At 32.9% G+C, this 13,520-nt stretch overlaps 1 protein-coding gene across 7 annotated transcripts in view; it reads left to right on the top strand.

Annotated features, from left to right (window-relative positions):
• The window catches only part of NRG1 (neuregulin 1), a 167,953-nt gene extending 154,790 nt beyond the window's left edge, over nt 1-13,163 (top strand). For all 7 annotated transcript variants that reach the window (XM_069742346.1, XM_069742328.1, XM_069742338.1 and 4 more), the window contains 5 exons: nt 2,271-2,373; nt 2,887-3,013; nt 3,921-4,051; nt 8,098-8,298; nt 9,530-13,163. In XM_069742346.1, the coding sequence (XP_069598447.1) occupies nt 2,271-2,373; nt 2,887-3,013; nt 3,921-4,051; nt 8,098-8,298; nt 9,530-10,202 (1,235 nt within the window). In that variant the 3' untranslated portion in view covers nt 10,203-13,163. The remainder of the gene's footprint in view (nt 1-2,270; nt 2,374-2,886; nt 3,014-3,920; nt 4,052-8,097; nt 8,299-9,529) is intronic.
• Nucleotides 13,164-13,520: the final 357 nt, after the last annotated feature.

Here is a 13,520-nt window from a genome sequence, read left to right on the forward strand (position 1 = left end):
AAATGATTTCCCAATCTATATAAAAATCAAAAAAATAATATTTGATTAAAACAATAATAAGAAACTAAACATTTGTAAAGTTTTGCTTTTATAAGGAATGACTTGCTCATACTAAAACATTTGGGTTCTAAGTAGAATACACATATAAAATTTATCAACAATTAATATTAACCTCCAATATGTTATTTGTTTTTTTGTTCAATACTGATATATTTTTTATTTGTTAAAACATAATTTCTAAGTGGAAAAAGCATTTAAAATGTGATAAAAAAATAAAACTGCTATCAAGTTCCAATGTTAAATTTCATAATATTGGACATTGTCAACACTAAATTAATGGAAAAAGGTAAAATAACAGACTATATGGGATAAAAAGTACTTGTCTTCATTTCCAGTTTGCTTGCACACAAAGCCAGCAACTAAGCAACACATTGTATATTTGTTAAGGTACAAAAGAAGCGGCTTAAAGCAAAAATAGTTAAGATATTTTGTAACATATGTTCTCTAAGTTATCTAAAACATTTTTGCTGCTTACTATAGTTCTAGGAAATTATTGAATTTTCATGCTATGCTCATAAGTCCCATCAAATGGGTTATGGTATCAAGTTTAATGTTTGGCCTTCTTCTATTATCTAATTGAGTTACTCTACTCACTGAAATTATTTTAAGGAAATGAGGCGGTGGGGGTTGGGGTGGCATTTATGCTTAAACCATATTAAGAAGTAAAGCATTATTATGAAGTAAAATATAATCCTGCTGAATGTACTGTGAAGCATAAAGATTTTTCCAAAGGATAAGCTACAATATGGGTCATTTTTCACACTTATATCCCATTGGCAGTACAGTGGCCTTTCTACTGTATCCATTAAAGTGAATTTTATCACAATATTCAATGACCAATGTTTTCCTACTATTTGCTAATAATCTACCAGAGAGTTGAACCTTAAAATTAGTTTTTTTAAGATACAGTGCACTTCAAAAAACAAATGTCTTTACTTCGAAAGATCTACTTGTCTTGAGTTAAACGCTAGTTTGCTTTTTATTGGAGCAATAAGTGCAAGCCAATATCAAATGTATAAGTATACATATTTCTCTGATGTAATTTTGTGAAGACAGAAAATGTAATAATGAATTTAAATTTAGAGATTCCTATTTTTTAAATTTAAAATCAATATTACATACACAATGAAAACTACAGAAATCTTCTTTAAAAGAGTTGTATGAAATTAGGAAAATAGAGAACTTCTTCTAGAAGCAGCACTATTTTTATCGATGATATTGCAACTTAGATTCATTTAAATGAAAACCAGACACAGTTTGAGAACAGCATTGACAGTCTTTATGCAAAATTTCAAGTACATTTTACTTATTTCATGCAACCCTTTAAAGTCTTCCCATTCAAAAGTTCCTATATTATTTCCTTTGTTGGAAAAGTTGTGCTTTGTTCAAAATAACTGCGAAGATTTCTGACTAGAAGAAACTAATGATAAAGGATATTGACAACTTTAAGAGCATTTTATTTTAATCTAAAAAAATAATTTTTGCAATAGATTTTTTTAGATTTTTTTACATTTTTTTGCAATGTTTACCTTGTACAATTTCTGTGTTGGACTGTCTGTTTCTGGTTACAGAAAGAATTATTTTAGAATTCATTGATTAGTTAGTTATGACCACAGAGCACATGAAAGTCGAACTTAGCGTTTTGGTCATAAATCATCTCAGAGGAGTTCAGAAAAAGACAGATAAAAGTTACAAGTTCACCCATGAGAACAAACCAACTGACAGATTCTGAATTAATCTGCAAAGAATCAAAACCTGTAAAAGCTAAACAGTGTAACATTTTTAAAGAAACCCAAATGCAAAAATACGTTTTAGTTCAAAATGAATGCAAGTAAATAAAAAAGGCTCCAAATGTGTCAATATCCTTTAATACAGTTTATTATATCGGTTCTTATACGCTATATTCTGATTTCGTGTTATAACAATAAAAAATTACTCTTCACAAGATCTACATGAGAAATTATATGTTTCATTGTGTCCTACATTATTATTGAAAGATTTTTTGTTTATGTCCTCTGTTTCTTATTTTTATCTTTAATTATTCAAATTACTTGATATAAAAATATCTTAAATTTATATATTTTTAAACATTTTTGCTTATTGTAATTAGCAATTTAATAGGAGAAATATGTTGTAATTTAATGGTAACACATTAGAAATTTAGAGTTTGATTGCATTTTTATTTTTATTTTCTATTTTTACCTTTTTAGAAGCCGAGGAATTGTACCAGAAAAGAGTGCTCACTATTACTGGCATCTGTATTGCCCTTCTTGTAGTTGGCATCATGTGTGTTGTGGCCTACTGCAAAACCAAGTAAACCTTTTTCATTATTTTTTTATATAATTTAAATAGATAAGAATATTTACATTTTCTGTTGAAAATATGTTTTTTTAATTTGATAATGAGTTAATAGAATATAAGATTAGATATAGCTATTGAAGTATACATAGGTATTTTCAACAATGGTATTCAGGTCACATCTTCTAACATAAGATGACAATCAATTAAATTAGGACTGATGCTTCTTTTGAAGCCAAGAGATATACTGAAGGAGTTCACAAATCTCTTCACACATGAGTACAAAAAGATCAATAAAAATCTAATAGCCTAACTGATCAATTATTTACAAAAGTTATTTAAGTAGGAAAAGAAAATATAGACATTTCTAAACAACTCATCTCTTTTAATTTAGTAATGTGTAAAAAATGTTATTGCATCATAGGCTCAATTCAATATATAAAATAATATTTTAAGAATTTTTATAGAAAAAATAATGCATGCTACTATGTTACAATGCTTAATGTTTTATTTTATATATATCTTTAGGAAACAAAGAAAAAAGTTACATGATCGCCTAAGACAGAGTCTACGATCAGAGCGGAACAATATGGTCAATATGGCAAATGGACCACATCATCCAAATCCACCACCAGAAAATGTACAGCTAGTAAATGTAGGTAACTAAAGTAACTGATAGAAGCACAATTTTATAATTAGAAAGCTTAGTCTATACCAGAAAATATAAGAGAATAGTATTTTGTAATGGAAAGATCTAATTCTAAAATCTAAAATCTAAAAATTTGCAGTTTATAAGGGGGATCATGAATCTTTAGTGTTTCTTGAGATGGGTGAATTTGTTCACCAATTTTGAGATCTAGGTTGACAAATATACATTTTACCTAGAGAATTTACCAATTTTTAGCAATGGCTAAAGACATCCGTTTAATTACAGTAAAGTACATTTTTCAAGTGAGCAGTAAATCTCATAAAGTAATGGAAGGTTTGGCTTTTGTCAAAGTGAAGCTAATCACCAGCATAATCAGTATCAATAATTAATTTTGATCAGCTATCCAGTGATAATCGCTATTTTATTTTTTGCACTTCCAGATAAAATGTGGTTAGTAGTACAAGATATATAAATAAAAGAAAGTAGGCACTCCAAAATGGCAAAAAAGTGCAAAAATGCAGTCCAACACTTAAACTTTTATTAAGTCATGTAAATTGGTAAAATATGTTATCAATATACATTAGATACAAAAAACATTTATCATTTATCTAAATTATAGGTTGCAAGGAAGGTACAAGGAATGATAATACTGTAATTCCATATCTGTGACATTAGTAGCTATAGTATAATCAACAAGAATTTACCCATATAGACCTAGTCAAGCTTAGAGTTGTCCTAAAACTTCGCCCACTTTTTACATGACATAATTTGTCCTGAAATGTTAAACTAATGTTATCCATAGTGTTTAGATTTGAGAAAGAGCTGCTTATGATCCTAAAATTGGAAATTTTAATGCTCCAAATAGCTTGAAATGTAGTAAAGGATTGTTGTTGTTTTTTTTACATTTTTGCAGCAATATGTTTCAAAAAATGTTATATCCAGTGAACACGTAATTGAACGTGAGACGGAAACATCATTTTCAACAAGTCATTATACTTCAACAACACATCACTCAACAACAGTAACTCAAACACCAAGCCACAGGTATGAATGATTTCCATGGGAAACAAAAGATTTATTCATGTGTAACCAATTATTGGAAAAAAATTAACAAATAAGTAAAGTGATCAAATAGTATTTAGCTATATCAATCAAAAGAATAGTAATATAGCTATTAACATAATAGATGTGTGTTCCATTTACTTCACTATTCAGATTTTTTCCGAAATGTTAACAATATTAGGTGGACTTTAGAAATAAAAAAAATAATAACTTTTTAAATTGTGGATGTCCCTATCCGCAGGGAAAAGTCATACAAAAGACTTTGGCCCCCGAATCATCCTTATGGGGACCTGAAAATTTCAGGAAATTTAACTCTAATTTGATCATTTGCAGATTGAGCTGTTCATCTCTAGAAGAATGTTAATAATTTACTTGCTGTTAAAATTCTGCTCTGTCCCTGAGCTGTCACATGTGATTATGTGACCTCTAGCTCCTTACATCCTGCTACAGTGCATTCAAAGCACAGAGTACAGACATTTCCTGCCTGTGCTTTGAATGGGACATAGTTTTTTCAGTAAAGCACAGTCCTGCATGCAGAAGGCAGGATTCATCCAGCAGTTTTAAAAGCAATGTGTTCAGAATTACAATGTCATGAGAGCATGGAGAAACATCAGTTGTGAATGAATGAGGAAGTGTACAAGTAGGGAGAGCAGAAGCCACAGAAACAGTGCAGACTTCACAGAGAACAGTAATTTTAACATTTAATAACTTTGGCCAAAGGGAATGTGTTAGGTGTTCCAGAATGCTAGATTATATTAGAATAAAGTCATCCATTTTATGACTCATTGCTCCTCTACACTATACTGAGCCTGTGTGGGGCTAGTGTGAGCCCTGTAACATTATTGACTGCATGAGAGTCTCAGGCTAGCAGATACTTGGTGAAATGAAATAAATATTAGGAAAGAGAAACTTTGTGGGCAGTGATACATCCATCTAGAGACTGTGTAGGAGTCTCAAGATGGTGATTTATAGGTGAAGTGGGCGGCCACTGAAAGTGGGAGTGACGTACTTGTGGTACAGATACAGCTCTGTCTGTTTGGAAATGTAGTCAGGAACCAGAAAGTAAACCCCGGCAGGAAGTTCAAGATGTACGCAATAACAGACCACGATGATGCCTGCTGAAAGAGAGCTAAAACAAATAAAAAAGTAACAGAGTTTTGGATAGTCATAAATGGGACAGCCAGATCATTTTTATGCATTATTTTTTCCAGAAAATGCCATTAAATTCACCTTAAAGTTTAAATGTATTAAATTTAAGTTCAATTTTTCCAATTACATTTAAGAGATATGTTTGCAGCTTTATATAGCTGTGCCTCAAGTCCTGTAATATGTTAATTTACAATATTCTTTCAACAGTTTAGTTTATTTGTTAAAGTATTATATTGTGGTTGTGACTGAACTACCGGTATGCTGAATTGTCTAGAAGAATTATATAAGGGACATTAGATCTGCTTGCTATTTTATAGAGCTTTTATAGAGGTAGGGAGTGTGTGAGCTGTGGGACAGATATAGCAGTACCTCTTAAGAAATGTAGCATAGCGGCATAGAGAGAGAATAGGCAGGAAATTTGGGATATAAACAATAACAGATCACATATATGGCTTCAGTGGGCTGGAGGAGAACTATAAAAGGAGAATAAAGGTGATATTAGATGTGAAACTTATTACAGGGATAGGTTTTTAATATTTACAGTCTAAGTACATATACTTATAAATTTGTATCTTATAGATATGTCTTAAGTCTAGTACTTTGTTAAATCGTAAAAGTCTTTCATCAGTACTACTTACCCTCTCCCAATTGCAGCGCCATCTCTCCACCACTGCCCTGGGTCCAGCAGTGATGTCAAACCGATAGTTCTGCAGCTAATCACTGAGCTCAGTATTTTGTTTCTACAAGGGCAAAACTGCTGAGTTTAGTGATTGGCTTCAACACTGTGAATGAGATGTCACCTCTGCAGCCAAATAATAGAGTCTGGGGCAGCTTTGGAGAGCCAGCGATGGTCCATGAAATGATAAGAAGCATTTAATTTGTTTTTTATTTTTAATTTTTATTTTGTAATATCTATTACAGCTTGTGACACATTTCTAAAAGAGGACAACACCTTAAAAAGAAACCTTGACACTTGATTTAAGCTGCTCAAACCATAGGCAGAGTGAATAAGAGCCTAACTGCTTGATTGCTGGAGTGTTTCAGAGAAAAAAATTGTTAGAAGTTAAGGCCAATTATGATAGTCAAAGATGAGATTAGTCCAGTACCATTCCCAGACAGCTTTTCCCTACACCACTCCAGGTCATTGACAGGTCTCTAATGGATGGACCTGTCAATCATCTGGAGTGGTGCAATGAGAATTTGGCTCGAGATCGGCACTGGACTAGTCTATTCTCTGGCTATGGTCCTCAAGATGGACCTTCTAATTATATTTTTCCTGAAACACATGAGCATTTTAGAGAAAAATATATCCGGTTGTAATGAATGAATCAAAGTCACCCCTATGTTTGTGCAGCATATTTTGTATCATAGATTCCCTTTCAGTGTGAAAATATCAATATTTGCAGATGATACAAAACTATGTAAAGCAGTCAATAAAAGAGAACATAGTATTCTGCTACAGATGGATCTGGATAAGTTAGAAACTTGGGTCGAGAAGTGGCAGATGCGGTTTAACAATGATAAATGTAAGGTTATACACATGAAAAGAAGGAATCAATATCACCATGACACACTGAAAGGGAAACCACTTGGTAAATCTGACATAGAGAAGGACTTGGGGATCCTAGCTAATGATAAACTTACCTGGAGCAACTAGTGCCAGGCAGCATCTGCCAAGGCAAACAGGATCACGGGGTGCATTAAAAGAGGTTTGGATACACATGATGAGAGCATTATACTGCCTCTGTACAAATCCCTGGTTAGACCGCACGTGGAGTACTGTGTACAGTTTTGGGTACGGATGCTCAGGAAGGATATAATGGAACTAGAGCAAGTACAAAGGAGGGCAACAAAATTAATAAAAGGGATGGGGAAACTACAATACCCAGAGAGATTAGCATAATTAGGATTATTTAGTCTAGTAAAAAAAATGACTGAGGGGCGATCTAATAACCATGTATAAGTATATAAGGGGACAATACAAATATTTCTCCGAGAAATTGTTTGTACCAAGGAAGGTGATGGTCACAAGGGGGCATTCTCTGCATCTGGAGGAGAGAAGGTTTTTCCACCAACATAGAAGAGGATTCTTTACTGTTAGGGCAGTGAGAATCTGAAATTCCTTGCCTGAGGAGGTGTTGATGGCAAACTCAGTCGAAGGGTTCAAGAGAGGCCTGGATGTCTTCCTGGAGTGTAACAACATTGTATCTTACATTTTTTAGGTTGTTTAGGAGGACATAGATCTGGGGAGTTATTTTGACAGAATATAGGCTGAACTGGATGGATAAATGTCTTTTTTCGGCCTTGCTTACAATGTTACTATGTTACTTTAAAAATGTGGTTGTAGCGAAACTATCTACAGGTCCTTCTCAAAAAATTAGCATATAGTGTTAAATTTCATTATTTACCATAATGTAATGATTACAATTAAACTTTCATATATTATAGATTCATTATCCACCAACTGAAATTTGTCAGGTCTTTTACTGTTTTAATACTGATGATTTTGGCATACAACTCCTGATAACCCAAAAAACCTGTCTCAATAAATTAGCATATTATGGTAAATAATGAAATTTAACACTATATGCTAATTTTTTGAGAAGGACCTGTATATAGTGAAATGTCTTACTACAAACAATCCATATCAGCATACTACTTTTACAAAGCTTTTAGAGAATACTTTAATCACAGACTAGTGTGTGTCTGAGAGTTTTATTAGCCATATGCTAATTCTGGATCACAATACTTCCCTTCATTCCATTACTATATATATATATTCATAAGTAATGTATATACACACATGTATTACTCTGAATCATTCTTTATGTGATAATAAATATTCTAAGGCAAAACAATGTTGTTTCTTATATTGGTAGCTGGAGCAACGGTCAGTCTGAAAGTATTATTTCAGAGAGTCATTCTGTAATTGTCACATCATCAGTAGAAAACAGTAGACACACAAGTCCAACAGGACCAAGAGGGAGACTTAATGGCATTGGAGGTCCCAGAGATTGTAGTTATCTCAGACATTCAAGAGACACTCCAGATTCATACAGAGATTCACCCCACAGTGAAAGGTATGTCATGTCTTTTTTGTGTGTCATTATTTGTTCCAAATTATTTATAAGGCATTTTTAAATTTTACATAGATTCTGCTTATGTTTTACCTTATTCAGTTCATTTGTTATACATTATTATGGCATTACGGACTGTACATTCCTACAATATATGTACATCAAACTATAATGCAATAACAATTAAAATGGTTGCAAATTGCTCCCCTCTTTATTGCAATGAGATGCATTATGCTAATATATTCCTTTTATGTGCATACTATAAAATTATAATTATAATATATTTACATGTCTACAAATTTTGCATCGTAACTATCTATATTATTCTAGTGCATTGCTAGTGATGCAATGTTGATCACTAGCACATTTTTCCCAGTAAAATCGGCGACATAATCCTTAAAAAAAGTACTTTATATAGTTATATCTTACCTGGACAATGCACAAGTGCAGGTCATCAATTACATATTGCACAAGCGCGGCTCCCCCAATACACACTGTGCAAATGCTGCAAAACAATAAACACTGTGCAAGCCCGGGATATACAGTGATGTAAGCGCAACCCCAGCAACAATTCAAATTGCATTTGCGGAGACAAGACTAACGGAATGCGATGAAGCACACCCCTATGACTAAATGAGCAGTAAGATGTAGCTATATAAAGAGTTTTTTTTATAAGGAATACATCAGCAATTTTAATGGGAAAATGTGTTCTTAATGAACATTGCATCACTAACTACGCACTGGGGACACTATATGCTACAAAGGACATGACACGTTCCCTTTAATTTTAATCAACATTTTAATCAATAGATCTTTGAATAATAATGTGTTCTAAAATTGGATGTGTTTAAATAAAATGTTCCTGTGCTGAGATAATCTTATAAATGTGCCCCTGCTGTGTACTGTGTAACGGCCGTGTCTGACCGTATTGGGACATGGTGTGATCATATCACAGCTCCTGGGCAGGGGAGGAAGCAAAAGAGTATACGGACATTACAGCTGATTCTTTCTTTGAGGCAAAATATTGCTTAAACATAGGCAGTGATATGTTTTGCCTCGCAAAAATTAAAAGCTGTGATTCCATGCTGTATGTTTGTTTCCATATTATTCTCTAATTAGAGTAAAATAAGAACTTTTGGAATAGTTTGTATTATTTGCATGAGTAAAACTTTTATGAAATTATTTCATTAAGTAACACCTAATTTTTGCTTTCTTTTTGCTCTGCATGGCATAGATATGTTTCAGCAATGACCACACCGGCTCGTATGTCACCCGTAGATTTTCAGACTCCTCTATCTCCCAAATCACCTTGTTTGGAAATGTCTCCACCTGTATCTAGCTTAGCTGTATCTGTTCCTTCTGTGGCTGTCAGTCCCTTCATAGAAGAAGAAAGACCACTGCTTTTGGTGTCACCTCCAAGATTACGAGACAAAAGATATGACTTATACTACCATCATCACCATTACAACCAGCAGTATAATTCTTATCATCACAACCCTGCTCATGACAGTAGCAGCCTGCCACCAAGTCCTTTAAGAATAGTGGAGGATGAGGAATATGAAACTACGCAAGAATACGAGCCGTCAATGGAGCCTATAAAGAAACTAGTGAACAGCAGAAGGGCAAAAAGAACAAAACCCAATGGTCATATTTCCAATAGATTAGAACTGGACACTGACACAAGCTCCGAGAGCAGTACATCCGAGAGTGAGACAGAAGACGAAAGAATAGGCGAGGATACACCTTTTCTGAGTATACAAAATCCCCTGGCAACCAGCTTAGAGTCATCAAGTGCATACCGGCTTGCAGAAAGTAGGACTAACCCAACTAGCCGATTCTCAACGCAAGAAGAGTTACAAGCAAGGCTGTCCAGTGTAATAGCTAACCAAGACCCTATTGCTGTATAAAACGAATAAAACATAGATTCACCTGTAAAACTTTATTTTATATAAATGAAGTATTCCACCTAAATTAAACAATTTATTTTATTTTAACAGTTCTGCAGTAGAAAACAGGAAACGTTTTATAAATTAAGTATATGTACAAATGTGTTATGTGCCATATGTAGCAATTTTTTACAGTATTTCAAAATAAGAAAGACATCAATGGTGCCTTTATGTTATGTTATGTTGAAAACAGTTTTTGTATGTCCAAGTGATGGCTGTCCCACAGTATTTTTGCAAAACTGCCCTATCTTGTTCTTTTGTTTGTTTGTTTTTTTTCTTTTTTCTTCCTGTTTCTTTAATGGCTTACTGTGCATTGCATTAATAGTGTAGACTGAATGTATGATTTGCAAGAGTTACGGCAATTCCTCATTGTTTGCTTGTGGTACTGTAGACTAACTGTCCCTATGATGCAGTACTCATACAATTTTTGTAAGAAGAATTGTTTTGCTTTTGGTATACAACCTGTTTATGTCTGCTCTTTGCTGGCCAAAGCTTTGCTTATGAGGCTGTGATCTAATAGTAGATTAAAACGCATGCTACTATTAATCATAGCAGAATAACAGAGACTGCAAATAAACAATGTTTAATACTTATTGGAAATGCAAATGCTACTATGACATACACACTACTTATCTAGAAAATTGATTACTACTGGAAATGAGCATCGTAGAGGCAGATAATATAATTCAATTACTGCCTAACACTATAATGACTTAGGGCATCATTTGTTCCCCTTCAATATAAACTTTCCCCCAAAAGATGATCCTTATACCCAGTTAACAAAAATGCTACTAATATATTTATTCAATATGAACGAAGTAGGCAACTGAACACAAAGGTGCAATTATTTTTGACCATTTTTATTATTTTTCTTTTTGTCTACTATGTAATGTATGTTTTACAGGGTTGACTTACGACACATTGACTCTATAGACTAGCTAGCAAATCTGTTACTTAGAATAATAAAAACCTTGTGTGAGAGGATACCTTCCAATTTCTTTGAATTCTATTTTTTATAGGATGGGTATGCAAAGTGTGTGAATTTCATTTCTAGGCAGCGCTGTGAGAGTGGGTCTTCTATTTTGATATAATGAAAACGTATTTATTTGAAAAGCACGTTTGCATTCTACAGGCTGAAAACATGCATGAACATTTGGTTAGGAATGTGCATGACACAGTGATTAAACAAGACTCAGTGACTGTTAGTAGTTTCAGTAGCTTTGGATACATGTTGGAAATATTGCACCTTTTACAGAGAAGGACTTTTTTTTATCCATCATGTTTTCCCAATGATTAGTTAAGCATGATTCTACCTTTAAACTACCTAATTTCTTGGGACAGGTAAAATACTAAAACAATGGTCTTCCATACTCAATTATTGACAGTGTATTAAGAGTACTGAACAGAGAGCGAAAGAAATGTTTGTCCATTAGTTCTTTTTTTTAATATTTCTCTCTTGGAGAATGTATGAGTTAACAGATTTCATAGCTCTTACCATTTTCACTGTGATTAGCAAAGGATGCAATTTCGTTTAGGTTTTTATTCCATTTTAAATTCTAGAGAGATCTTTTTCCAATTTGGTGCCAATTACAGGAATTCATTCTGGTTTCCAGATAATTGACTGCCTAAGAGGAAAATAAAATCATTCTCTCTAGTTTTTACAGATGTTACGGAATATTAAAATTCAAATAAAAAAAGAAAAATGGGATTGAACGTTTGTGCTTTTTGGGAGAACTTATGCATTTCGTATTAGTAACTCTTCTTCGCTTGATGCTTTGCTTTCCAAACATGTTTTCCATTTTATTTTTTTATATTTTGTGTATTTTTTTTTCCTCTATGATAGAAAATATGTTACACTTGCATTTGTGGGACTCATAACAAATCATGGATTGAAAAAAAACTTTGCTTGTTAAATATCTGCACCTGTAGTTTTCAAAGCATATCCCATTATAGTGTATCGTAGTAACGCCTGCCTCTGCCTTTTAGGCCATATTGGCTATTAGAAAATTGTATTTTATTAACAAGCGCTGCAGAGTTATAACACCACTGGCACATATCACACAATCCAATATATGTTTTTTTAATGTTTGTTTTGTAAATACACATTCCTAGATATTTTACTTATTACTGTTTGATATACATTTTGCGTCATTAGTCCTCTCCTGGTTACGTGTGTACAAAGTTAAATACTTATAAATGACTTTTATTTATATTTAGGCTACAGAACTAGGAGAAAACTTTCACATTATTTTATGTTAATTGTTTCATTTGTTTTAAAGTCCTACATTATTATATGTTGTTGTTTTTTTCCAGAATGTAATGTATTCTTTTCTGTTTTAAGTAATTTATTGCTCAGAAGAATGTAATAGAACTGGTGAAAGAAAAGAGAAAAAAAAATATATTGCAAGGTACTTAAAATTCTAAAGAATTTATTATCCCAAGAACTAAGCAATAAGTAATTGTTGATTTCTTTTTGGTTATTATTCTTTATCTGCAAACAAACTGCTAATGCAATAAACTGCTACAACATACAACCAAGAATTTTGTGAGAGCCAGCTGACACAACAGAGTGACATATGACCTCTGTCAATGCCAACCCAGATTTTCATTGACAATAAAACAGGTTATCCCCTTTAAAAAAAAAAAAACTTTCTGGTCATGCTGTGAATCTCTGATAATTTGTACAAACCTTGCATGTGAAAATCTGTCTGAATAAATTTTCCACTTTTAGTGACTTTGAGAGCTCCCCTTGTCGATCCTTACTGGTAAAGGTGTTAAGAGCTACTGACTGGCCAAGCCCCATCTGTTGCATACCCCAAATGATATTTGGGAAGCAAAATTAAATGTCCAATTAAAAATATATTTAACAATGATAATAACACACTTTGCCTACAGGAAACCAATAAAATGCCTTATCATTTATGCCTCTCTCTCTTTCTTATTTTTGTGAAAAATGCAAATGTATGAAATTGCCCAACTGCATAGTTGAAATGCTGCCTGCAGCACAGGTTGCTCGATTGATTTAAAATGAAAGAATTACTTGAATATACAGAATCAGTAATAGAGCAAATATCTGAAAATATATTGGGGCAGATTATTTGTCTACGTATTAGACAAGTAAGGCAGTCCATAAAATATATCAAATTTATCACAGTGGTTCATATTGGTTGATACATTTGACACATTAATAGACACCTTTGTCTAATTTTATATCACCTCTTAGTGTGCTAGCTTTGCACCAATTTTTTGAGAAAGTTTGAAGTAATTTGGCCTACTTTG

The sequence above is a fragment of the Ranitomeya imitator genome, chromosome 1 (genome assembly GCF_032444005.1).
Source record: "Ranitomeya imitator isolate aRanImi1 chromosome 1, aRanImi1.pri, whole genome shotgun sequence".
Lineage (NCBI taxonomy): Eukaryota > Metazoa > Chordata > Amphibia > Anura > Dendrobatidae > Ranitomeya > Ranitomeya imitator.